We start from the raw sequence: 27,532 nt of genomic DNA, 5'->3' as shown, positions 1-27,532 counted from the left end.
TTATAATAAAGCTTTTGCTTCTATAAAGGTGTTACATAGCCGGTTGAACATAAATAATAGGATGATTTCTGATTGATTGAGGAATCATATGGAACATGACCAACGTGGGAACTTTCTGTTATCTTTTGGTAGCAGAGTTGGACTATGCCTCCTTTTTACATCGCCTAGGCCAATGCGAAAATCTGATTCCAAAGACTATTCCAAGTCGTTTCGACACCTTCCTATCTTTAATTGTATCGCAGTCTTGTGGTGTTTTGAAATGATGATATTGTTAGCATTAAATTGAATTGAATTGAAGTTCCAGCCTTTCCAAATTGAATTAAAATTATAATTATACCTACACGGTTGTTTTCCAATTTGGATTAGAATAAGAATTATTAAATTCGCACAGTCCAGTGCAGTTCATATCAAACAAGAGTTTATCCTCATGTCTGTACACCGAGCTTCGCTCGCTTCGCACTCTACAATTCTCCTGTATCATTTTCAGGAAAACCAGAAATTAGTTCATAATAATGAGAGAATAGAAACAATTCAAAAATCAGATTAGAATTAGATTACCGACATTTCCACCTAATTATTAGGCTACTAGATTTATATAGTTGTCCAAGTCTGCCTGTTACCATCTGATTTACTTGAAGTTTTGCAAGATTCATCCAAATTGGTGTCAAATGAACTCAGCTAATGCGACATTTTCGCCACACAATATAAATGCATACCGGTGCGTAACACGAAAATAATGACAGGAAATAGATTTGTACTGATTGGATGACTACCTTCGTTTGAGGGCACACATAATTAATGACGTTACGATGGTGAAATCTGAAGCTTCTTCAGGCAGTATCTCTATCAGCTTCGAACGATCGCTGTCGGTTTATTACTAGGGCTGGCCAATGGCCATAGTCATACCCGAATGGTTCGATTGTTAATCGAGTCGAGTACTGGGCTTTAAGTCAAGTCGAGTACACTTCATGAGGCGACGACGAAGAACACAATACCTGTTCTGCATCAAATAAAAGATTGTTTGGTGTGTTCTGTCATACCTATTTCATTGCACTTCGTGGTGATGTTGAGAGGTATTCACGACTTCACGTCATTTCCATTAACGTGCGTTGCTCTGTACAGCATGTTTCATTTGCTGCGATACGACCAACCGAGGTTTACAGGATTCTGCAGTGGAAAATAATATCGGAACTACAATTATCGTGGAGAAATTTACTCTTAGTTAAATGGAGCGTATCATTTCAGCACTCCAATATCATCACGCACTCACGACTCGAATTCTTTCAATTATTACTCGATTCAGATTGGAGTATTCGAATCATTGTACTAGTGAAATCAATGTATCACATTTGTAACAATCTCACACCGGAAATGTCCACCATACGTACACTTTCTTAACCGACACTTCTTATAGTCGGCATTCAAGTACAGTCACGTATGCACGGACCTCAATACGACCATCAAAATACTATTTCATCTTATCAGATTTGATTGAGAGGAGTGCGCCGAATTGCTGAACCATTTCAATTTACGTCCATTGTTGTCGGTCGTGCCGTATAAAATGGTAAAGCTTATTGCGTATCTATCGAAAGTCAGTAAAATTACAGCGGTTGAAGCCGCGCGGCGTCAGAGCCGATCGTAGCAGGCTATTATCTCACCAGTTCGATCAGATTGGCGAAATTGTAGTGTACTGTATGGAGAAGTTCATTACTGAGACATCTATATCTGTAGTGCCAGCGCCAATAGTTTATCGATTGTATATGGTAATGATAGGAATGTATTATCAATTGCATATTGAAGTTTACGAAGAGCTTCTCGTAGGCAGAGAACTTCTGTATACGATTGAATAAAATATTTATATTAAAATAAATGTTTAATCGTCATCCTTTTAAGCAGCTTAAGCAATTTGTTCGCCTCGATTACTCGTAATTTCGCAACGGTGATACGATTGTTATTGCTGATATACAATGTTCTTTGCAATTATCAATTAGTTCCTGACGATTAGCCTTGACGAGTGTCAGCCGAAGACATTCGGGTTTATTTCAATATGAATAGACTATTCAGTAGTATTGAGTTTCTGTATCTCCAAGAATCTCTTCAAATAGTGCATTACTTTCAAAACAAGTTCCCTGATCGTTTCGGTAAGGTGTTGCATTATCAATTAGTAAACACCACCTTGGATGGGTGTATCAGTTAGCGCAGTTTGGTATCTTACTGAACTATTGCTGCAAAGTTTACCAGAGCTTTAACGGATATCTGTGTGACGTTTGAGATACTGACTAACATGGACTGCTTCGGTGAGTTGATATCTGTCGAAAATATGACAGCGCGTTGAATAGCTCTCGTGCATGTACAACCGAGCATTTGCAACGCGCACGTAAACACCCGTCAAGTTATTTCAAGTATATTTTGCGCGACGATGTTAAATATTAGTGAAAATAGATCAAATTCCAGGAATAATCAGTGATTCAAAGTATCACGCCTGATTGCAAATGAGATGTATCGTACCCCGACCGTACTTCGTAAGTTTTGCGTTCGAACTAAAGCTATTTTCTTAGTAGATGCTTTCAGAGATATTATCCATATCCCATGTGTGCTTCAATAACAGGCGAATGTTGCATATCCCATGTGAACATGCTAGTGTATTGGTTCTTTACCGGAGCTCACACGAACCCTACGGGCTCGCTGGAGGTCAAGGCACATACTCAACTTGCACAGCACAAGTCACACTAATTTCCAATAAATATTCATTATAATGATTTTGGTTTGTGTGAAAATCACGTGCTTATTGTTTTGTTCTTTTAACACCGTTGCTGATGCACAGTTGGTTTTTTTGCACTAGTATTCTGCAGTAATATTATGAGATGTGTAATTTGGTAAATTTATGATTTTAGGACGAAATGCGAACACAGAATTGGACACTAGTTGTATAATTAGACTAATTAGAGCGAGATGCCGGTAATCTAATTCTAATATAACACTGAAATATTTCTCTGCTGTAATTCTAATTAAAATCTTAGTTGGTAAATGTTTCTATGTTCTAATATCAATTATAGTATAATTTCCAGTTTCCTGAAAATGTTACAGTAGAGCTGTATAGTGCGAAACGATCCAAGCCTGCTGTACATATATTTGCTATTCTCGTGCTTATGAGAACGAATTTTGATTGGCTATAAATTGAACCTCATTCATTGTCAAGTTTTCCCGAATTCAGTAATTCTGATTTCATTCCAATTTGGAAAAAAACGTTGTAGCTATTGTTTAATAAACAAAAATATTTGGAGTGAAGTCGTATAAAAAAACGAACAAATAGCTGTAATTCCACTTCTAGTCTATTTTTTCAAAACCTGTGTAGCCACAATACCAACTCGAATCTAATTTTGAGAAGTTGACATTTATTAAGTTGTCCGACTGTGACCGATGGCCTGCAGATTAGCATTAGCATAAGCCAGGTCAATAAAGGTTATGGGCAACTGCGATGCGTAACATCCAAGCCATAAAAATATTTACAGTTTTGAACTACGTTGCCAACTGGCGGCGTTTCAAAATACGTGATTTTGTCGCGATATAATCATTACTTTCATGCATTTGATCGAGTCATACAGCCGTTTTAATTTCCCATCACGCAGGAAAAGACGCTCACAACCGAGCGAACTCGCACGAGATGCGTAAAGTTCAGTTCAGCGACGATGTCCGTACCGTGGAGTATGCCGTGTCCAAGTCGAAAAAGAATCACAAGTGGGCCAGCAATGTGAGGCCAAAGGAGGATTTGGAAAGAGGCAAAAATGGGGTAAGTCTTTACTCTTTATGGTGTGCCGCAGACATTCCATTACGCCAGGACTACTCGAATATGTTTAACAGAGGTGCAGTTATAAAAGTTTAAAATTGGCTTACGCCCAGGGTTGTAACCAAGTCACAAGGTTCCGAGTCACAAGTCAATATGACTTTTATAGTTTTGAATCGAGTCAATTTCTACTCACCACCGAGTCAATTACGACTCCAAGTCAGGGAGCTACGGGCCGAGTCCGATTCATGGTGTTAAAACTCGAGTCCTAAAGTCCAAGTCATATAGTGTTTACTGTACAGTATCGAGTTTATGTCATGTTCAACTGATTTCTGTAAAACTCATGGGTGTAAAACTCGCGGGTTCAAAATATACTCATTTTCTCACTCTAAACATACCTATACAAACATGTGGAGAAAATTCTGGGCCTATAATTCAATCATCGGTCACAATATGCGAGATTTGAATTAGTCATATAGAATGTGTCGAGTCCTATGACTTGTTCCAGTCATTTTCCATCTCAAGAAAATGACCCGAGTCATTATAACCCTGCTTAAGTCCGTTATAACTCTCATGGAATACTTAACAGACATACAAATCTAATACGGTAGCGTGTTAAAAATACGATGAAGCAATTTCAGTCAATATAAAATCGAAGTATATTTTGTGTACTGTTGGTTTCAGCTAGTGGGAGGATTAGCATTTTTGTATTTCTTGCTAGTTCTTCAAATCTTGGTAATTAAGTGGCTAGAATCGAAAGCAGTGGTAAAGGTTTACACTGGTCATAAAGACGCGAAATCCATTCACGCTTGAAAGCGCTTACCTAAACAGCGAGAACTTACACTGCCAGATTGCGTCGAGCTGGAAAATTATTTCGGATTTGGTTTTGATAAAAATCATAGTTCGAGACAGATAAGGTTCATATATAACACCGAAAAGATCCGTCAGTTGAGTAGCTCTTCTACAAAGTATAATTATAGTATCGGTAACCTTATCTGCAATATTGAACATTACATCATATCCCAGACAAGACAAAGTCAGGTAGAAATCACCAAAATAATTCCACCACATGCCTTGAGCTATGTTGAATTGCTAACTGCTCATTTTCGACTGCTTATCGGATGAAAGTGGTAGGGGCAAAACATGATTCGGATCTAAAATTGCAGGAAACGACCACGAATCCTGCCGTTGGAAACATTTAATAGATAACACTACGAAGAAGGCTTTTGTTCGGCTCGTTTTTTCCATGCCACCCTGTGTTTTATGGGGCTCTAAGTTATGAAATCTAATCCTTTTGTTTCGTATCATCGAAGCTTTTAAATTTGTCAACCCCTTGGTTATTTCTTACTTAGTAAGGAAAATACCTACCTGATTTTGGAAACTATTGAGTGCTAATCCTGGTCTCGATCTACGACCTTCTTCTATGTTATCGTGAGGCGCCATAAATAGGCCTTAACAGTAAACCTACTCTCAGAGGTGGTCAGTAACGAAGTACTTCTACTTTTTTGAAGTACTCAAGTAGTTATCCTCTACTTCTGGTACTTACTCAAGTAGATCTGATTTTCGCTACTTCTACTTCTACTTCTTAATATTCTGTGATCTACTTACTTACTTTTCGCTATTTTCAGTTTGTGAAGTAGAAGTTGTTCAATCAGGAAGATCGCCTGAGGAATTTCGGGGCTGTTTTCACGGATTATCAACATTTAATTTTCATAAAAGTTTAGTAAAGCCCAGAATTTTCGTCGCGCTTCGCGCGCAGTGGATACGGAGTGACCAGTATGATTTCACCAAAATATCGGTGAATATAATTTAGGTAGAGGATTGGCGTGGTTCCGTTCACACCACATTGTCGCACTTCGCCCATATCAAATAATTCATCACAGTATATATGGCTCATCATAACTTTTGAAACTGATGTTTCGCAATCTAGCATTTACTTTTCATATCGTAATCTAGCATGTCCATGGCGTGTCCAAATCTGTACTCTGACTTTTTTTTTAGTTTTAGAGCTGTTTTAGCATACCACCTTTGAAACTTTCTGGACTAAATACATGAAATACATGTTCGGCTTTCAGAAGTAGTATTTATATTTCACTTTCAATTCCCAGTATCATATACTTTGAGTTATAATTAATATCAGTTCTTTTGTCTGGATAACATACATGTTGAAGTATAAACGCGAGTGTAGTAATGCCTTTAATTTCTGGAAATAAAACTACACAATATGGCATTTTGATGGTCCACCATAATTTTTATCAACGTTTACTAATTTGTGCAAAGTGTTTACACCGTATCCTATACAATTTCTCCGTATTGCTCTTCAACTAAACTACGGGCCTCATGATATGGGGAATAGCGCCATACCATGTTATTTTTTAAAACGTGCTGTTCGAGAAGACAGAGGATTAGCATCGCATTTCCATATCAGTACTATCATTTTCATCCCATGATGTGGACGAATGATTATGCCATCGAAAATTGGATAACTGCTGGTATGTATCAATATGAATCAAACTCGTCACCTATCGCATAGCTCAATTTGCACCTTTTTACAATCCATGTGAACGAATTAGGATCGTTTTCACAACTACATACTTACTTGAGTACTTTTAAAGTCAGTCAAATCTAATTCTACTTCAAGTAGTTTAAGGTTGCCTAAAGAAGAAGTACTTCTACTCGTACTTGACTAGATTTTTTCTTCGCTACTTCTACTTCTACTTGAGTAGATTTATTGACTACTTTGACCACGTCTGCCTACTCTATTGTTGGAATCAGCGCCCCAAAATCAGTCAAAAAGAATAGAAATATAAAGTCAAACAAAAATTTCACCCGATTTTGTTACGTAGTGTGGCTGAAATTACAGAGACGACCGATTTGGCGCCTAGGCATGCAATTCATTCATTCGTGTGTATTGGAGTTGGCATTTATCAAGATATTATAACCTAGTTTACGCCAACAGAGGCAGGTCTTGTATAAAATAGCACATTTCGCTTAAGCCATCAGCTCGCCTCGATTATCTGAAAATTCACCCCCGTGACTTCGTATTTGGTGGCACGATTGTTGATATACAATGTTATTTTCAATTCTCTACTAGTTGCCGACGATTACCTTTGACTAGTGTCAGCCGAGAATATTCTGGTGACTTTCAATACCAATAAACCATTCAATGGTGGATTGAAATTCAGTACCTACAAGAGTCTCTTCAATTATAGGGGTGTGGTCGATAATAAAGTCGTAGCAATCACGACAAATAGAGGGTTCTGTGATTCTGTTGTGATATGTTATATGATTCTGAAATGACTGTATATTCACCTTCATACGGTTGATATGTATATAATCCATTTTTTGGTTTGCGCGAATTCAGATTGCTTTTTTTGGCTATATGCCATTCGAGTAATTCGTCGTTCAAGCGGCACTACGAATACATGTTTTACAGCAAATCAAGTATATGGAGGTTCCTTTCCCGGATGTTCGGAAGACACGAAAATTCTATTGCTTAATTATGTAGCTTCTGGATTTTACAACGTCACGAACCGGTAATACGCAGGCCCGCGAACACTTCTTGTCCTCGTTGATGAACTTCACACATCTTCAAATTCAACAATTATTTCATGTTAATTTCAATTTCAAACCAGTCATTTTACTCTGTGCAATTTCAAAACAGATCAAATCACAAAATTCTATGGATGAGTTATGTTTACTGGAAATGTTCCAGAATGATGTTATTCGCGAGAATGTCGCATGACCTTTTGTGGTTTGTTGATTGATATCATCGGATTATAATACAGTAGAGTGTGTGATTATGCGTTATGTAACGAGACGGTGTCGTGAAAAACTTCTAAATGGGTAGAGATGGTGAAAGCGGTAATCGTATACGTAATCATTACGAAGACAAGTGTTTCGAAGCAACTTCATTAAATTTGTTTTTTTTCATTCTATTCACCATTAAATTTTGAGTGTTTTCCAGAGATTGTTAAAGTTGAAGCATTGCTTCTCCAAGTACATGTAGCAGTAATGCCGTTGGTTCCAACCCAACTAAAGTAAAACTAATGATTTCGAAGACATTCCAATCCTTCTTCAAGTGGAAGTAGAAAATGTGTTCTAGCAAGTAGTTTTAAAAGTACAAGGTGTCGTAAGTAAGTATAGTATCTCGTAATTAAAGTACAAGCGGAAGTAGTGTGGCAACTTAACCAATTGAGTGAGTAGTCTCTGATAGTAGAAGTACTTCTTGAATGACCACCAGCACTGGTACGCAAGTAGAGGCAGAAGTAGCGATTCACAAGTAAGTAAAAAAGTAAGTATTCTAGGTTTAGTTTTACCTAAAAAACTGAAAATTATAGAAATTAGAAGTAAGAGTAGTCTAAAGTCAATCCCATTCGAGTAATTTGTGCTAGTAGACAAAACCTACTTTTTGTTGATTATTATTATTTTGATTGGTGATTACAACGCAAGTGGTTTTGTTCGCCATATCCAAAATCCTTTTAATATATAGGGGTGTGCAATACATTACAAAATTTAAACTCAAATTTATGGCTTCGCGCCGAGAACAATTCCACATCGAATGGAAAAATCAGCGCGTCAGTCAACGGGTTCATTACGGTGGAAACGATATGTTTCCTCCGACACGTGTCCATGAGGGCAAAACCTACTTGTGCAGGGTGCACTCTGAAATATAGTATAAATACTACATTACCTGCTGTCCAGATGCAGCCGTTCTAGGTTATTTCGTGTCTAAGCATAGCAATGACTGTGAAGTTGTTCAGATACACGTTCGAAAGTTTTGGAAACGCGCATTACGCTTGTTGAATCTTATGGATATCGGTTTATATATCGGGGTTAACGGCAGGGTTGTAACCAAGTCACAAGGCTCCGAGTCACAAGTCAATCTCACTTTTATAGTTTTGACTCGAGTCAAGTCGAGTCATTTCAATTCACCACCGAGTCAAGTCCGAGTCCAAGTCAGCGAGCGGAGGGTCGAGTCCGAGTCATGGAGTTATGACTCGAGTCCGAGTCCAAGTCATTGTGCTGACTGCTCAGTTTCCAGTTAAAGTCTTGGTAAACCCACTTTTTATAACTCTGTTTGGTGATATCGAATGGTTCGCATTTCTAATATAACAATTTTCCTCACTTTTTGCAGTTTCTAGTCGCATTTTCAAGTACCAGTACCAACAGACGAAATCCCAATAGTGTGCTGGCTTCGGAATTACAATGAAATGTCGGTCTTGGCCGTCTGAGTCTCGAGTCAATGACTTGGTTCGAGTCATGCGCAATGACTCGAGTCCAAGTCGAGTCAATAAACAGATTGACTCGAGTCGAGTCGAGTCATTTCCGTATTTTGAAAAAATGACTCGAGTCAAGTCGAGTCATCAGAAAATCGTGACTCGAGTCGGACTCGAGTCGAGTCATGACTCGAGTCATTACAACCCTGGTTAACGGTGAAGGTAGGCCTACTACTTATCGGTTTTATCAGTATCGGGTTAATAATCCAATACAAGCGGGGCTCTAGTGAGAATGCAGGTGGGTGGCTAGATATTTCGGGAACCAACACTATACATGGGCCTACTATGTTTTTTTTTTATGTGCACATCGATTCAATATTTTTCGTATGTAGCAAACCGTTACTTGCAGTTTGAAACTTCAAACGCCCACAACGTAAAGATATCATTCATAATTTACACATTACCTAATCAGTCTTATTCCATTTACTTTATTCCGAATGAATCAGAGACTGATCGTCAACTTATCGGATGTAAAGTCAACTTAGAACCGGGATAAACCTACCCGCACCCCAAAAAGCAGACTTACGAATTTACTGTGAATTATGAATGGGTAGGCCTACGGATATTTAATTTCAGCTTTATCGGGGTTGCATAGTTGCGATCGTAAATCTATTTTTGAAATGAACAAATGCGTTAGAAAATAGATAGTATAGTTAATACTGATTCATACGCAATCACCTTTTATCTATATCATATCACCAACTACATTCATATCTTTCAAATTACTTTATAAGTTTACCAATCTTATCAACATTAACTACATTCATATCTTTTAAATAGCTTTATACGATTACCAATCTTATCAACAACTATATTCATATCTTTTAAATTACTTTATACGTTTTACTAATCTTATCAAGAACATCATCTATATCTTTTAAATTACTTAATACGATATAATAGTAGAAACAATTGCGTTTTTGTACAATATCTTTTATTTATATACGTTTGCACAATGTATACTTTCTGGATATTATAATTCTGCAACGAATATTTCATAGTTTGTAGAACGTTGCGTCGTCTAGCTTTATTACCAAATCTATGGAGCCTAAAACTGCATTCGAAGCAGAGTTGTAACCAAGTCGATAGGTTCCGTGTCACAAGTCAAAGTATTACTTTTATAGTTTTGACTCTATAGTCAATTCAGTAATTTTCAGCTCACCGTCAAGTCTTGTTCGTGTTCGAGTCAGGAAGCAGCGGGTCAAGTCTGTGTCATATAGTTTTAAGACTCGAGACTAATTCCAAGTCATAGCGTTCGCTGTTCACTATCGTCTTCATTGTACTATGGAAAATGGGTTTCAAATGCTGATAGCGTCTGACGGTGCATTACGCAGGATAACGGTAATCTAGGTTTCGTTCTGGTTTTTCAATATATTTAATGACCAGTCTCAATCTGATGCTACAAAACTTGCGACGAGACATCCGTCGATTTGATTTGAGTAGGGAAACTAGAACATGCTCGACGTTTGCAAATTGAATGACTATCCAAATTAGAGATGAATAAAACAAAAATCAAATTCAGTCCACATCAAATCAGCGCTCATTTCATAAGCACGAGAGGGGCAAATGTCTTTACAACAAGCTTGACTCGTTTCCCACTATACAGTTCTCCTGTAGCCTTTCAGGAAACCCAGAAATGAGATAAGAATGAGAGCATTGAAACATTTCGCAGATTTGATTAGAATTAGATTACCAGCATTTCGCTATAAATATAGTCTAATAACACAACTAGAACTAACTAGTTGTACCAGTCTGATGCGCAGGCCGCCTGTAACTGCCTCTGTCAATTTACGGTGGTTTCCGTCCACGGCCTGAGGACTATTGCATTCAGTGATCAGGGTAATGAAAGTCGTTGAGACATTTATTCGCCTTCAATCGTGCGTCACGGGAGCATAGTGTCGTTAAAAGTGTCAGAATTCCTTTACGACAACTTGCCGGCAGCACGGATAGCATAAACGTTTTTTCGTACAATCTCACTCAATTGCCGCAATAATCCTTGAGAACTCCACTCCCTACTACAAGGAAACGTGAACGGCCTTATCTGAACGGTGAATACTGAGAAAGGAGGTTGTCCGTAATTTTTAAGGTTGCAAGATAATGTAGCAGGCTATGCATCGTATGAAGTAAAGTATAATGTATAGCTGATGAGTTTAGTTAGGACGATCGCTGGGAAACTTGGTATTGTCAATGCAGACTCGCTTGGATCCGAAGTAACTTCGTTCTTCGTAGATGATGACGAGACCGTGGACAGAAGTAGGTTTACGATATGCATTCACCATCCATTAATAATAAGACGCTAGTATAGGGCTGGGAACAATGATTCGATTATTATTTGAAGAGTTTCTTGGAGGTACAGAACTTCAATATACAATTGAATAGTTTATGCATATTGAAATAAACCCGAGTACTCGTCTCAGAATGGAGTATCAATTCTAATGATTCAGGTTGATAAAAGAGGGATGATTTTCTCGAGTTCTGAATTTATTGCCGCTAAGAGTTAATTTATCATCGAAAATTATGTAAAGCCGGTCGTGTTTTGCGCTGTGGAAGCCGTGCAACCTTGGTTGGCCGTATCACAGAATACGAAATTTGTAGTAGGCTACAAGGCAATGTGCAGTTGTGCACGTTAGTGGAAATGTAAAGTTACATGTAACAAATCGGTCCCGGTACACGGTTGAAACGATACGCGTTTGCAAAATTTACATATCAGTTAAGCGCGGCCCAATTACAAATCGGTGGCCAAAAATTGTGTAGATGGGAGATAATTTCTCATCACGCCGAGCGTCGTGTATATGGAGCTGCTTTATTTGCATGAGCATTATATCACTGGTAAACGCTTTACAACCAAAATCAAGATCACTCTGGCTTCACGTTATGCGACAATTGGCTGGAAACTGATACCACCATCTCACAAGAGTTGCTTTATAGAAGGGCTACCAAACTGGCGGACCCTTTCAGACTTGAATTGGGACCTTATGTATCACAGCATTTACTTGTTTTTTTTTGGAAAAAATATCTTGCATGCACAGATTTCGCGTCGTCACACTTTCATTTGTGTGCCTTGGAGTCGACTTTTATCAATATACACCAGCCAAGGTTGTGACAACAAAAAGAGTTCGTGTACCATCTAAAAATAGTACATCGAACGCTCTCGTATTCGACATTTCATGCTGGTGACATCATATTTCGCGATACGATTGCCGATATTGGCCTACGATGTTTTTTTGAACTCTCTATTTGCTGACGATTAGCCTACCCTTGAGGAGTATCGGCCGGAAATATTCGAGTTCATTTCAATATGAATATACCATTCAATTGTATATTGAAGTTCTGTACCTCCAAGAAGCTGTTCAAGACCAAATATATTATCCTGAATTTGCAAAAACAGATTGCCCAAAATTGTGAATTCTTGCACTAGCTGTGACCAACAGAAAAATAAATACATTTCGGTTATTGCTTTTGCTGATACCGCTTTACCAAATTTTGTATATGGCAGGGTTGTAACTAAGTCACAAGATTCTGAGTCAGAACACAATTTGTAGTTTATAGTTTTGACTCGAGTAAAGTCGTGTCATTTTCAAATTACCACCGAGTCAAGTACAGGTCCAAGGCGGGGAGCAACCCACTTCTGTGAAACTCATGGGTGATGTCGAATGCCTCGGATGCATTATATACTCAATTTTGTGTGGCCGTGGCGAGATAGCGTAGTGGTGAAATCCACAGCTGCAACATCAATGGGTTGCGGGTTCGAGTCCGACCGATGTCGTCTCCAGAATTCCGGCCTGGGTGATGGGGGTTTATCTAGGCTCATCCTCGCCACGTAATCCGCGTATGAGGTGTCTTATGAAAATCCTGGAAGTGGGTCGTTGTACAAGTCGGTAAATACGGAATCAAAAATAAATGGTATCGGCCTGGTGTAAAATGACAAATGTAGCCGAAACACCATGGATACCAAACAAACAAACTCATTTTTGTCACTCTGAATATATTTATTCAAACATATAAAAGACAGTTTCTGTACTTATTTTTCAATTATTGGTCGTGATTACGAGACTTGAAAAAGTCATATAGAATTTTCGAGTCATGTTCTTTGGTCAAGTCATGCGCAATGACTCGAAAACAAGTAGAGTCAATGCAAAAATTGACTTGATCAGAGTCGAGTCATTTTCTATTTTCATGAAAATGACTGGAGTCAAGTAAAGTCATCCAGAAATTGCGACTCGAGTCGATTCATGACTCGAGTCATTAAAACCCTGACATATAGATATACCGCATTGCAATTGTATGACTGTAAATTATTTCATGAGAGTTATAACGGACCTGGACAAGTTTTAAACTTTAAAACTGGAGCATTCCTAAAACTAGTTGAGTAGCCCTGCTCAACAGACTTTATGATGATGATGAATATAAAAATCTTCAGAACAAGTGGGATTGCAGCACGATATGCACGAATTGCTTTTTGTAAAACTTGTGCGATGATGATTTATCCAGTTGAAAAAATGTACAATAATTTCCGTGATCGCTTCGTGTTAAAACGCAACGAACCTGGTTACGATTTCTGATGAAATTATCTGCCTAGGGAACGACTCCATGCGGTGATGTATTATTATATCTGGTTTAAAATTACCAGATATCACGCGTCGCAACATTGCCTGCCGTGCGCATACAGTACAATCATATACGATTGTTGTATACATTTATATTGAAATAATCCCGAATGTTTTTAGTTGACGCTTGTTGAAGGTAATCATCAGCAACAGAATTTTGAAGAACATTGCATATCAACAATCGTATCACCGAATATACCGTCATAGGAACGAAAAATCTGATAATCGAAGAGGTCGATTTGGTGATACGAATGTTGATATAAAATGACATTGCCTCTCCTAGGCTACGCCTCTGTGCCTATGTGTTTCGACTACAATGGAAGTTACATTGTCTTGTTGTCGTTGAAAAAAACAGCACTCTTACATTGAGATTAAATCGGTCCCTGTACCACCAACTTGATGTAAAAAGAACCTCGTTACTGATTGATCTTATTTTTATCACCTCAAGTTCAAGTTCACGCTGGTCGTACAACGTTTGTGATTGCGCTTTGTGATTTAATTCAATTGTCATGGAGATTAAATATCTGATTAGGGTTGGTTTATAGTTTGTCAAACGCCAGGCAGAATCGTGAAATGTTCGGTTATCTGGGAAGAATTACGAATGTTCGTGTGAAGCTGTGTAATCATTTGCGTGAATCAATACGATCTGCGGATGTTAATCTGCACGTTTTGTGCAACCTAAAACATCAGTTACTCTTTAGGCCAAAGTTGCGGGTCGTAATCTTATTGCTTTCTGAAACATAAAGTGACAAGAAATGTTTCAATGATAACGGGCATTTTATTCGATGCTAAAATATGACACACTGAAACGATTTGAAATGCAACTAAACTGCTTTAACTGCTTCTTGCATTTGAATGGTTATTGCACTATTATGCATGTCAACAGATGTTCTAACTACTCCTTAAACGTTTTGATGGGCCTAATGCTGCAAAGTTACCTAGATTCGCCTCATTATCCCTTGTAATAGATAAGCCACGAGATTTTGTTAACCATTTGTGATATATCATGCAGGAATGTCGCTTACATTAATAGGATTGTGTGCGGCGTCAACAATGCGATGCTTATCAGTTATCTACGCAGTGCTAGCGTAGGCCACAGTTATACAACTAAAATATTTACAGCTTTTGTAATTAGATGACACTTAGTATTGTTGCTACAAGTGTTTTTGCAAGTTGGATCACGATTAGAATTGCAGTTAATGCAAAAAATGGAACCGAGTTACATTCCAAATCGGAGAGAAATACACCAAAAATCAAGTTCAGAGTCGAATCTCATAGTCGCGGGAAATGCAAAGTCTGTGCACTTAGATTGACTTTCCTCGCACGATACAGTTCTCTTGTAACATTTGCAGGAAAACATAAATTAGATCAGAATCGAAACGCGAATATAGAATCATTTCACAACTTAGAATTAGATTAGGTGCTTTTGGCTGCTGGTAGTCTAATTACACTACTGGTTGTTCAATTCTGCATAGGCTCACCAGCATCTATACTGGGTGAGCTTGCTTGGTATATTTTCTGCGCAGTGCTCAGATGCGTTGAATCGGTGTTAAAATTTGTGTCACAACAATGGCCAATCATTGTGTCGCGGGTGACAACCGGACGTGACTTCATAATTTATTTTTCCCGCAGGCTAACATCGAAGAATGCGATGGCGAAATGTCGTACGGGGAACAGGAATCGGCCACAAGTGCACGCCGTCGCGACAGGAGGCAATCCTTGGCAGCGCAAGTAAGTTGTGCGATATTTTTTGGGCGATTTCCGACCGCAACGACAGATCAGATTTCGTTTCGCGGAGATGATAGCGCGCATAAAAGCGTGAGAAGTTTAAAAGCGTTTAAACCGCGTCGGAATATGAACTCTACGTCCAGATTGCGACAGCTATGCAATTCTAGTCGTGTAATCAAACTAATGAGGTGATCTCATTACTGAAAAGTTTCTACCCTCTAATTTTTTTGCAAATTTTACTTGTGGTTTTCCTGAAAATACTACAGAATTGTTTCGTACAAAACGAACCAAGCTTGACGTATTCAGACAGTTGCAATTATTGTGCTTATGAGAATAAAGTCTGGTTTAATATGATCTTAAATTGATTTTTTGCATTTCATTCAAAGTCGGAAGCATATTCAATTTACATGTTTTTGCGAAGTCAGTAATTCTAATCTAATCTATTTCGTAAGAAACTGTGTAGCTATGATTCTAATTCTCGTCTAATTTGTGAAGTAATTCCATGCTCTAATTTTAATTCTAATATAATATGTGGTTATGCTCAAAATGCTACGAAAAGATTGTATAGTGTAAAACGAGCCGAGCTTGGTGTATACAGGCATTTACCATTCTCGTACCTGTGAGAGTTACGTCTGATTTGGTATGAACTGAATTTGATTTTTTTTGTAAGTCATTCGAATTTGAATTTTTTTTCCAATATCCAAGTGTTTGCGAAGTCAGAATTTCTAATTCTAATCTATTTTGGAATAAACTGGGCAGCTATAATTCTAATTCTAGTCTAATTTGTGTATTGTTTCCTTGTTCTAATTGCATTTATGATATAATTTGTGGTTATCCTCAAAATGCTAGAGGAGAACTGTATAGTGCGAAACGAGCTCATCTTGACGTTTGTACAGACCTTCGCTATTATTGTGCTTGTGAGAAGTAACTCTGGTTTGATATGAACTAAACTTTAGTCAAGTTTTTCGATGCATTCCTTTTCCACTTCGAATACAATTCAATTTCCATGAGTGTTTTGCAAATTCAGTAATTCGAATTCTAATCTAATTTGGAATACCGAACATTCTCTAGTTGTTCAACTCTAACTAGGCCTACGCTACGCAACAACGAGAGCTGCATCCAAACGTAACTTTTGGCACGGGCCGACCATGCCCAAGGTGATGACACAATAATCTCAAACGAAACGCCAGTTTTTGCTGTGACTAGAATCACTCACATTGATGTATTCGTTCTTTGCATCTGCGTGTTGTCAAAGAACTATAATTTTTCCTGCTTTAACAAATTGGATTAGAATTAGAATTATAGATACACAGTTGATTTGGTATATTAGATTAGAATTAGAATTTCTGAATGCGCAAAAATCTGGAAATCGCGATAAATTCCAAATGGGAAAGAAACGCAACGGAAATTAAGTTCAGTTCATATCAAATCAGAGGTAAATCTCTATACGTCAAGCTTGGTTCGTTTCGCACTATGCCGTTCCTTCGTAGCGTGTTGAGGAAATCCAGAGATTAGATTAGGGTTAAAATAAGAACATGCATGCATGTCATAAATTAGATTGCCGGCATTTCGCTTTAATTAGTCCACTAGAATCATCCAGTTGTCAGAATAGTTGTTGAGTTATACTCCCTCAGCATATATTAACGCCACGGACACGGTGAGTTTGACTATCGCGACATACGAAAAGTTTAGTTCAGTGGTTCCCAACCTTTTTCGACTCATCGCCCCCTTTTTAAGCTCAACGCCGATCATCGCCCCCCAGATTTTGTGAACAGAAAATTCGGTACACAATCTCTAATCATCGGCGGGTTGACTAAAAAAAACAGGTCAACTCTTCGGCTCGATGTCCAATTTTACACTTTTGCTACTAAATTTCCGTGGGTTGACTAAAAAAAGGTCATTTCTCCGTCTTGACTCCTATATAGCCGTTTTGACGCGTCATCGCCCCCCTATCGCCCCCTTCGCTATTTTCGCCCCCTGTCGCCCCCTTTGTCCATTTTCGCCCCCTATCGCCCCCTTCGTCATTTTCGCCCCCCTAGGCCGCCAAATCGCCCACGTTGGGAACCACTGGTTCAGTTGATGAAGCAGATTCCCTAACTTCAAGTTGGTAGCAGCAGCTCACATTCTGTTGTGCCAATCCTTCCAAGTATACATTGCATCTGAAGTTCCGTTTGTTTGTTTGATTGTTTGATGTTCATGGTGTTTCGACTACATTGGTCATTTCACACCAGACGATATTCTTTATTATTATTCCGTATTTATCGACTTGTACCTCGGCCCACTTCTAGGCTTTTATAAAACAGTGCTTGCGCGGATCACGTGGCGAGGAGGGGCCTAGATAAATCTTCAACACTTAGGTACGAATTCTGGAGTCGACCTCGGTCGGACTCACGACCCACGACCCATTGGTGTTGTAGCTGTGGATTATGCCACTACGCTATCGGCCATCACTGAAGTTCTATTCCTCCAAGAGTATCTTGAAATATTTTATAACCGCTGCAACAGTATCACAAATTTGCGGGTTGACGGCTTGAATCGTAGATTACGAAAATGAGAATCGAATCTTGAACTCGTGATTATTTGACGATGACCTCATTCGTAGTATAACTCCAAGCCAAATGAGTCATTAAGAAGGTCGAAGTTAAACTAAGAAGACGCGTTGAGATAGTTTTCGGGCCGGATTGTATAATTCATCATGAGCAACTGACATTGTATTGCAGTCTGATAACGCTGTTTAGACATAACAAATTTACGCCCATTTATGGCCATTTAAATCATAATAACAACGCTTGGACTCACACAGCGTACGAGTATCAAATATATAAGTTGTGTACTTTTAAAATTGCCCTATATTCGTGTGCCGTCTGCGTCATATGTCGGTAATATATCAATTTACGGCCGCGGGGACATGTCATCGTCTCAAATCTACCACGATAAATTGTAAATATTAGTTTATCGATACACAATCACGCGTGTGGTACCGCGTACGTGCATTGTACATTTTACAGCCAGTTGTAAGGAATAATGGACAGAAATCTAGTCTGATTTAATCAGTCTCTTTGCAAGCTCGCTATTACGAGTGTGACACGACTTGTGAGTGGGAATCCAGAAGATGTTTACAAGCTCTTAACACTTATGACCTGAGGGAAGACTCTTCACTTGCATCGCAAAGGTGTTATTTACAGTCGGGAATATTATCTGCATTAATCTTATGATCTACCGCAATAATCGCTTTTACTCGTGGACTTACCCTGATGCTTATGCTTATAAACTTATAATCTTATAATACGCTTATAAGAAGTCTGGCTTTAAATATACAAGTTGTTGTTCAGATGCTATTCGTTAAGGTATTTCTAAAAATTGTAGTCCGTTGCAGGCTTGGGCAACTACTTAGTTCTAGTTGTCAGATTAGATCAATTAGAACGAAATGCTGGTAATCAAATTCTAATCTAATTTGTGACAAGTTTCAATGCTCTAATTTCAATTCTAATATGGCTGCACTGAAAAAACTTCAGAAGTGAAAGGTGCAAAACGGGTCAAGCTTGCTGTACAGATATTCGCCATTCTCGTGCTTATGAGAACGAACTCTGATTTACGAACTGAGCTTGATTCAATTTCAAAGTTTTCGAGCATTCAGCAAATTTAATGTGCTGCTATAATTATAATACGAATTCAATTCGAAAAAAATGTTTAACTGTAAATATAATTCTCGTCTTATTTGGAAAAACTGTACAGCTATAATTATAATTATAATCCAACTTCGAAAAAAATGTGTAGCTGTAATTCTAATTCTAATTATAATTTAATATGGAAAAGCAGAAACGATTCTAGTTATTCATCTCTGGTCCTTTGGATATGATAAATCATTGGGCAATACTACTTTGTCATCATGTCGGCCAGGCTCCAAGTAACGTTGATAGACATTCAATCAACAACTATAGGAGTGTGTATATCGTACTGTCACATAAAGGTCGGGGTTGCTTCATTTGTAATGGCACGGTGAATAGAATAAAAAACATTAGGTATCTCTGTAATACCTACAATGTATACTGTTGTATAGCTATACATGAACGTTCGATCTTGACAGTCAAGCAGTCATCAGTCGGTGGTCAGTATGTCAACTCTCACGTAGTTATGATATGTCTTCGTACATCGGTAGATTTCAAAGGACCAGAATCCACAAACGTGGTGGTTTGAAGTCGATACAATAACAGTGAAAATCACACAAATCGAGCATGTATCGTCTGTGGTTTTCAACATGGGGTCGCGACCACGGCGGGGGTCATTTAAATCTTCACCTGTGGTCACGAAAAAGCTGACCTTGCTGTTTTTTCATCAAATCAGCTTCCCAAAATCGGCTGCGAGTCGTTCTGGGAGAATATGATGACCTTGTTTGTTTTTGAGTAATAAAGTAACCGAATCTCAAGGCGGGTTGGGGGTATTTTCGAATCGTAAATTGGATCGCGTCCATAAATACTTAAATAGACTTAAAACCACTGGTATAGAGGTATGTGTATACACGGCATTTGAGGACCGTCCCTGTGTGTATAATGTAGGTTTCATTTCGAAAGTGCATCTTGCAACTTTGATAGTCTCATTCTACGATAATTAACACACGATTCATCTAACATTTGTGATTTTAAGGAGCGAGGTGTCGTGAGGTCGTGCATTCCTCGTCCAATGTATAGACAGTTAACATCACCCATGTCACATATCATACAACAAAATTCACGCTTGGTATGTTGACCTTGACGTCCCCACACCCTTCCCCGTGATGTCGATACCACGTAGTATCTATGATTCCCTATGTAGCATTTAATGAAATAAAAAGACCAATTCAACTGTGTGTATCTCAACAATCATATAAGTTTCATTGTGCATTATCGTATTGCGGTTATGTAATTCGGTTATATAGATTCTGATCCACTTTCCGACGTAAAAGACAACTTCAGATATATGATTTTTTGGTTGTTAAGCACTCTTATTCCGACTGTCCGTGATCAGAGAATACGCAACCTGGCTTTATTCAAATATATATCGATACTCAAATAATACTTAACATTTTAAAACTGTTTGATGATAACCTGATTATGATTAATTTATATAGAGAGTCATGTCTTCCTAAATCGATCATTGGTGTGGCTATTCGTGCTATGAAGGTATGCAGCGTCGTACGTGACATAAGTGTTATGTAATCTGCTGGTCTTGGCGAGTCCAGTCTTGAAAACGACTCGGGTCATTTCGATAGCTAATTTCTACGTGACAAAATACGAAATTGAAATAAGGGGCACTTGAGGAAAGAGCATTGATATAGAGGTAACGTGTAGCAGTTCAGCCTCTACAGTCTGCAGTTTACATAGATCGCAGCTAAATCAAGTCCAATAATCGGCGATCGTATGGACTTTAAACCCAACTAAAGCCTATATAATTCGGTTGAATCGTAGAATTCCTTTAATGCGCGGTTACAGCATCGTAAAAGTCTTGACGGGAGGCAAAAATGGCGTGAGTAACGTCGACCGACGCGATACGTCTATTCGCGAACGTCTAATCTCTAAAGCACGCGTACGTGCAGTTATTTACGCACGCAACATGGAACAACAATATAACCACAGAGATGAACCAAGCCAAATTAAAATAGGTGGACTTGTAGCAATAGGCTACTTCAACTGTTGGGTGAACAAGAGCTGTGCTCTTCAACCGGTGTCTACGGTGTACCCTAAGATTTTCTGGTCCTTGATGGAGGCCTTAAACTAGTCCGTGGACTCCCAAGGGGTCAACTGAACCTAGTTTAACAATAATGTTAAGTGTTTTTGACAGTCCCCGGTATATGTTTGAATCAGCAGACTATTGGGACTTTGGCAATTAAAATGACTTTTCACGGTAGGATGTTTCATCTCAGACGGCCACCCTGTTGATGTGAGTCTTGCTTATTTAGCAGGTAAGAAACAAAACTGCATCGTGATTTTCCTATGAATAAAATAATAAAAATGAGATTATCAATAATTTGTGAAATTTAGAGGCTTCGCGGACCCCCTGAAATTGCTTCGCGGACCACCGGTTGAGAACCACTGCCCTAGAGAATTCACGGACTAGTTTTAAAGGCTTCTTTAGGAGTAAACAAATCTTAGGGCCTATAGCCATAAAGTCGAGGGTCATGAATTTACGGGCAATACATGGATTGATCAATCGAGCGTTTAGGAAGTACATTATCCGCTCGCTAGATAGTAGGATTTTCAGTAATTATCAGCAGAGTTTAGAACCCGTGAATAAGAGCCCCAATCTGTGGATTTAGCATAATGACCTGACATTTTCCTGTTGTCGCCGACATGATTCTGCCAGATTCGCTCACTGTCCTAAACGTGGCCTCGCCCTCCGCCACATGTCACATCATTTTGTCGCTTGCGTCTTATATTCTCTGCATTACTTTTCCTTCAGTGTGCATGCCTCTTCTTTACTTCGCCCAGGCTAAGGTGGGTGTCTGATCTTAAAGGCTACTCCAAGTTGTTTCGACACCTTCCTATCTTTTCATTGTATCGCAATCTTGTGATGTTTTGAAATGATTAAAATATTAATAAAACTGATTGATTGATCCTAATTTATGATTATGCTATATTGCAATTGAAGGCCACTCACGGCTAGGTTGTGAACTCTGTGAGGGAAGAGCGTCAGAAACCCTTAAACTTTTACGATGAGTAGACCTAATCGTGAATATGCCAAGGTAATTTTGGCACGCCTTTTTGAATCGACTATTGTGCCCCTAATTGCAGCAGCAGTCGCTCTCTCATTTCTCTCAACCAAACTCAAACTCCGACATAATGCTTAATTATATACAAATTGATATTCATACGTTCATGCCAATAGTGAACATATTGCAGGGGTGCATGAATTACTCAAAACAACTTTAAGTTTAAAAAGCTCTGGACTAGAGTACAAACACACGGTCGGCGCGGTCGTCAGTTCGTTCACTGTACGATTTTATTGTAAAATACACAAAATTGTGCCAAGAGGGAGACCGTATTGGTCTTGCATAGTCGACTATTCGTATTAGAAATGTTTTGACGCCGTACTGGCGTTTCGTACACTTACTCTCGTGTAATTGTTTTTACGCCCGTGGCAATAACTGACGCTTAAACCGCTGGAGACTTGATGACATCAACTGTCTGCGCGTAAGGTTATTGTAGACGGCGGAAAACACACGGAATATGTCGCAGACGAAAAGTCTCGCTTACATAAAGGAGCCCACGCACAAAACATGTTTCACGACGAAATAGTCGTGAAGAGCTGTAACTGATTTTGGCAAACCTGGACAACTTGATAATTCTGGTTGTGTAATAAGAATGATTATAGCGAAATGCCAGTAATCTAAATATAATATAATATAGTAATCGAACCCTGTAATCTACCTTCCTACGTTCCCACGTTTATTTATAATTTCGATAAAATATTGTACTCGATCAATACCGCGGTATATGTCTGAGCTTCCTTCTGCTTTCGTGTGCCATGGGTGTATTTTCAGAACTGTATATCAGAGGTAGTAATGGGTGGAATTAACACTCTGTACCCTAAGGGCGTGGTGACACTGTCGAGTCTATGACCTGCCTCAATAATAGTAATAGTCAAACGGTACGTTTCCTGTTGCCAAGCACAGCTTGTGGTAATGTCTAACGAGCTATACATTATTCCTGTAACAGTTAAACAAACCATTCGTTTCCTAGAAGTTGTCGCAAACAGTGCATTGGAAGTATACATGACAGGACGCACAATAACAACACGACTGGTACTTTATTTCCGTATGCCGTAACGCAGAGAATGAGTATAGGCTATAACTGAGCGTCCTATACACTTACGTGTAGCTGTGTGAAAGTGTTGGACTGTGAACAGTTCCAGTATAACGGTAAAAAGCAGATTTAGACCACTAGATTATTCCAGTCGCCTAATTAGACTAATTGGGGTAACATGTCGGTATCAAAGTTGTGAAATGTTTGAAAGCTCGCATTTTGATTCTAATCTAATTCCCGGCTTTCCGGAAAATGCTACAGGAAAACTATGCAGTGTGAAATGAGTCAAACTTGATGTCAGACGTTTGGCATTCTCATGCTCGTGAAAACGAAGTCTGATTTGCTATGAACTGACCTGTATTTTGTTGTATATCTTCGCATGCGTGATTTAATTCTATTTCCATGTTTATGCGAATTCAGTAATTTTAATTCAAATCTAGTTTGGAGAAGCTGAAAATATTCTAGTTATGCGAAGAAAACAGACTTAGATTCGTGATCGTGTGCTTACTGCTGGAGGACAAAGCAGTGCAATGTGGTGCGATATTTGTTTTGTCGCATTTTACTTACTGAATGATTAACACTGCGTACTCCGGAAAGAAAAGGACGTAGTTTATTTCTGTCCTTGATGTTTTTTGCGGCATATACACCGACTCATGATGTAGGCTACATACACACGATATGTGCATATGCATACCATGAGTCCATGACGTGCGCATGCAATTGGACAAGGACGGTGAAGATAGACTTGTAAGGCTTTCTAAGTCATGCACCACCCATCAAGAAGCTGGACGCTTCATCGTTACGTCATTATGCCTGATATGCTAAGATAGCCACCCGATTGTCTTTTTATTTTTGATTCCACATTTACCGACTTGTAGCACGGCCCACGTCTAGGCTTTTATATGACACCACTTACGCGGATGACGTGGCGAGGAGGAGCCTAGATAAACCCCAATACTTAGGTAGGAAATTCTGCAGTCGACCTCGGTTGGACTCGAACCCGCACCCATTGGTGTTACAGCTGTGGACCATACCACTACGCTATTTCTCCACAAAAATCCTGGTGTAACGCCTGTGTTTTGGTTACGTTAGACATAAAATAAAATTTAACTCGGGTTGGTCTCACCATCACCAAATTAATCGCAGGAGTCACGTTGATATAACAGTTGTTTGTTGTTTATTGAACAATCTTTGGCGCTTATCGCCTACACAGGTCATTTGCGTCACGGTAATACATGTTGTCATGTTCATAATTTCCATGCTTTTGGTACGCTTTACGGACGACTCTCAGCCATCACTCTCTCTCCCTCTCTCTTTCTCTTTCTCTATATCCTTTTCTTTCTCATTCTCATTCTCCCTCTCTGTCTCTTCCAAGCGTTCTTGTCAGTGTCTTTTGCAGTCGATTTCGAAAACGCGGTGAAGTAGGCGAAAAGTGTAGTATTGCTATTCTTATTATTCCAACAAACATTTATTGATATCGTCAAATGCGTTCTACTTCAAGTTACCCGGTTCATTCTTATCAAGAGCGAGCGTGTCAGTCGACGGTGTGCTAAAATCGGTACATATAGAAATAATTCTGTATTTGTGGTCGCCTGAAAAGCACATAGTGGAATTTCCACATCTTCTACACTGTTATGGGGTCATAATGAGTGATACCCGAATTATTTCCCGGTAAAATTGAGATTGTTGTCGACATTGCTGCTACTCGAGTGGAATAGTTGGCAAAATTGTCGATTGTCGACATGAGCAACATTGGTGATATTCTCTAAATAGATGCACCACTTGAAAAGTTGCGACCGGGTCGATTCAGTTGAATTTGCAGTATGCATGTCTACTTGACCAAGGATTAACTTCCCGTCCATGACAATGTTTAGATATTCATGGCCCCTACCAAGTGGGGACAGCAGAAGGATTACCGACAACGTAAGATGTCTCTACACGGCAAGCCAATTTACTACACGCCGCCGTCCCGAAGAAAACACGAAGTCCGCAAATTGATGATAGCAGTTTTTAATTTTCTCGAGCGACCGGAAGCACGAAGCTTTTCTGCGGTTTATCATGTTTTTACGTAAGTGGATTCATCCGAGCCCTAGCATAAAAGTTCGCCTTTTTATAACACAACGATCAGACTTCATTCTACTTTATTTTAATAATTAATTAAAAAACAACTGACTTTTACCGCAACCGGTAGTTAGAACGATAATATAATATAATATAAATAAAACCCAGAATAAACATGATAGCGCATTACAAAATTATTAGATATTCAGGTATAATGTTATGGCTGAGCTTGTGTTTGCTCTTGTAATGTCGTAATTGCTGGTTTGGAAATGCGGAGAAGACAAGGAAGTTAAGATCAATATGTAAATTCTTGCTGTATTAGTATTATATATAAATTTAATTTCTTATAGTTTGTTATAGTAGACTTAGGGATGATATACTTGTCAAGTCTTCCATAGCCCCCAGGTTGAGATGCAATGTTTTATGTATTTTCTTTATTCGCAGAAATCTTAATTTGAGACTCAAATAACCAAAAGACTTATGAAATAGGCTGGGAATACAGCACTCAAAACGCAATATCGATTAGACCAGGTTGGGCAAACTACGGCCCGCAAAAACATTTTGTGCGACCCGCGCAGACTTCAAGAGACGGTATTAAAGATAATGATAAATTGCGTGTTAAAAATCTAATGAATGCATCGACTTGATTAAATTAATTCTGATTACGTTTCACCATGTCATTGATAAGTTATAGTCGTACTATCATATATCTTAAAAATCGTATTGCTGGCGCAATAGCAACCCATGCACATTGAAAGGTTTCAGTTGATTAACATCCCAGAAAGTAAAAGCGGAAATGAACTAATGGGATTTTCGAATGACATTTGTTATTTTATCACTTTCAATGCCGTAATTGGAAAAACCGATTCGTGGGTGTGTTAAGTAAATTCGTCATATAAATGTTCAGTTAAGTACAAACCATTCTTAACTTCGGAAACAACTCATTCAGAGTGCGTTCTCCAAAGAAATCTAAAAAGGGAAAAGTTGAACATGAATGCTTTGCTTTCGATGAAGTATCGGCCTGAAACGTATTTATGTTTAGGCGTCGGAGATAGAATGAATCCGATGCGGCCATTTGAAACACCGCGTTAAATCGATTGGTTAAATTTCGGTCCTCGAGCTAAAAGTTTGCTCATGGGGATTGTTCAAAAATAATTTGAGAAAATCATAACCACTTGCGTGAATATTGGCAAAACCTACTTAGGATACCGTACTTCGAAAAATAGAAGAAGCCTATTTCGTTACTGACCACCTCTGATGTTAGAGATTTTCAAGATCCACACTGCATATATAAGGACCTTATTGGCTGCAATGTGAAGTAAAATTGTTGCTCTAAGTCAAATATTTTTGTTTTCAGATTTCTATTAGTTTGCACTAGTCTTGTTGTGACTGTCTTCGCCACGATACCTGAGCACAAGATCGAGTCGCAACGTATATTATTTATTTTGGTAAGTTTGAGATTCTCCTGCGGTTGTAATTAGAGGTGTGCAATATCGAGTACTTGAGTGAGTCTATTCGAAATCGAGCATAAAGCTTCTAGTCGAGTATTCCAGTATGAATCATTATGACGCCTTACCAATATGAAAGATGTGGACTGTTCAAACATCTTCCAGTTATGCAACCACCACTGTGAAGTAGAAGTAGAAGTAGCATTAAATCATAACTAGGAAGTAGGGCAAGTAGGTAAAAGTACTTTTTCGCTGACTATTTACGATTAAGAGCGACACAAAGGAGTAGGCTTACATGTGGGGGACTTTTTTCTCTCGGGCAGAGTTGTAAAAATGAGTTGAACATGACTTAACAAGAGACTGAACAGTAATAAACAGTATGACTTGAACTTGGACTCGACCCTTAGCACCATAACTTGGACTTAGACATGGCTCAGTGGTGGGGTTATCATACTTTGAGATCCAAAAAAGAAGACACTTTTCACAAATTTGACAGTTATGATACTGGAGGGAAAACGGGATGAAATTTGGAATTTTTTTTCAAGTAATAGTATTAGGTTGACTAAAAAAAGGTCATTTTTACAATGCCTTTCCCGAAATACCACTGGGCCGTATTTGTCGTTTTTTTATTGACAACCCTGGCGTTCGCTGGATCGGATGTTAACACTATTTATAGAAAAAGACGACAAATTCCGAAAAAAGAAGTTATTTTAGGCGTCCTCCGAGGAGACTTTAAATTTCCTGAAAAATAGGACGAATCCTCTTAAAATACTACATAAGTTAACCCTACTCGGTGGTAAATGTTAAATGAATTGGCTTTACTCGAGTTGAAACTATGAAATTAGGA

General features: G+C 38.6%; 1 protein-coding gene across 5 annotated transcripts in view; it reads left to right on the top strand.

The window, feature by feature from the left end:
- Nucleotides 1–27,532, top strand: part of LOC145444666 (potassium voltage-gated channel subfamily KQT member 5-like) — a 50,390-nt gene that overhangs the window by 5,463 nt on the left and 17,395 nt on the right. For 2 of the 5 annotated variants that reach the window (XM_080322683.1, XM_080322682.1), the window contains 4 exons: nt 3,630–3,790; nt 15,303–15,401; nt 25,051–25,244; nt 26,595–26,685. In XM_080322683.1, coding sequence (XP_080178809.1) covers nt 3,665–3,790; nt 15,303–15,401; nt 25,051–25,244; nt 26,595–26,685 — 510 coding nt within the window. In that variant the 5' untranslated portion in view covers nt 3,630–3,664. The other 3 variants (XM_080322681.1, XM_080322684.1, XM_080322685.1) reach the window with 3 other exon arrangements.

This window comes from Botryllus schlosseri, chromosome 8, assembly GCF_051294905.1.
Source record: "Botryllus schlosseri isolate E-star chromosome 8, Bs_hap1, whole genome shotgun sequence".
NCBI lineage: Eukaryota > Metazoa > Chordata > Ascidiacea > Stolidobranchia > Styelidae > Botryllus > Botryllus schlosseri.
This window is presented reverse-complemented; position numbering and strand designations above follow the sequence as displayed.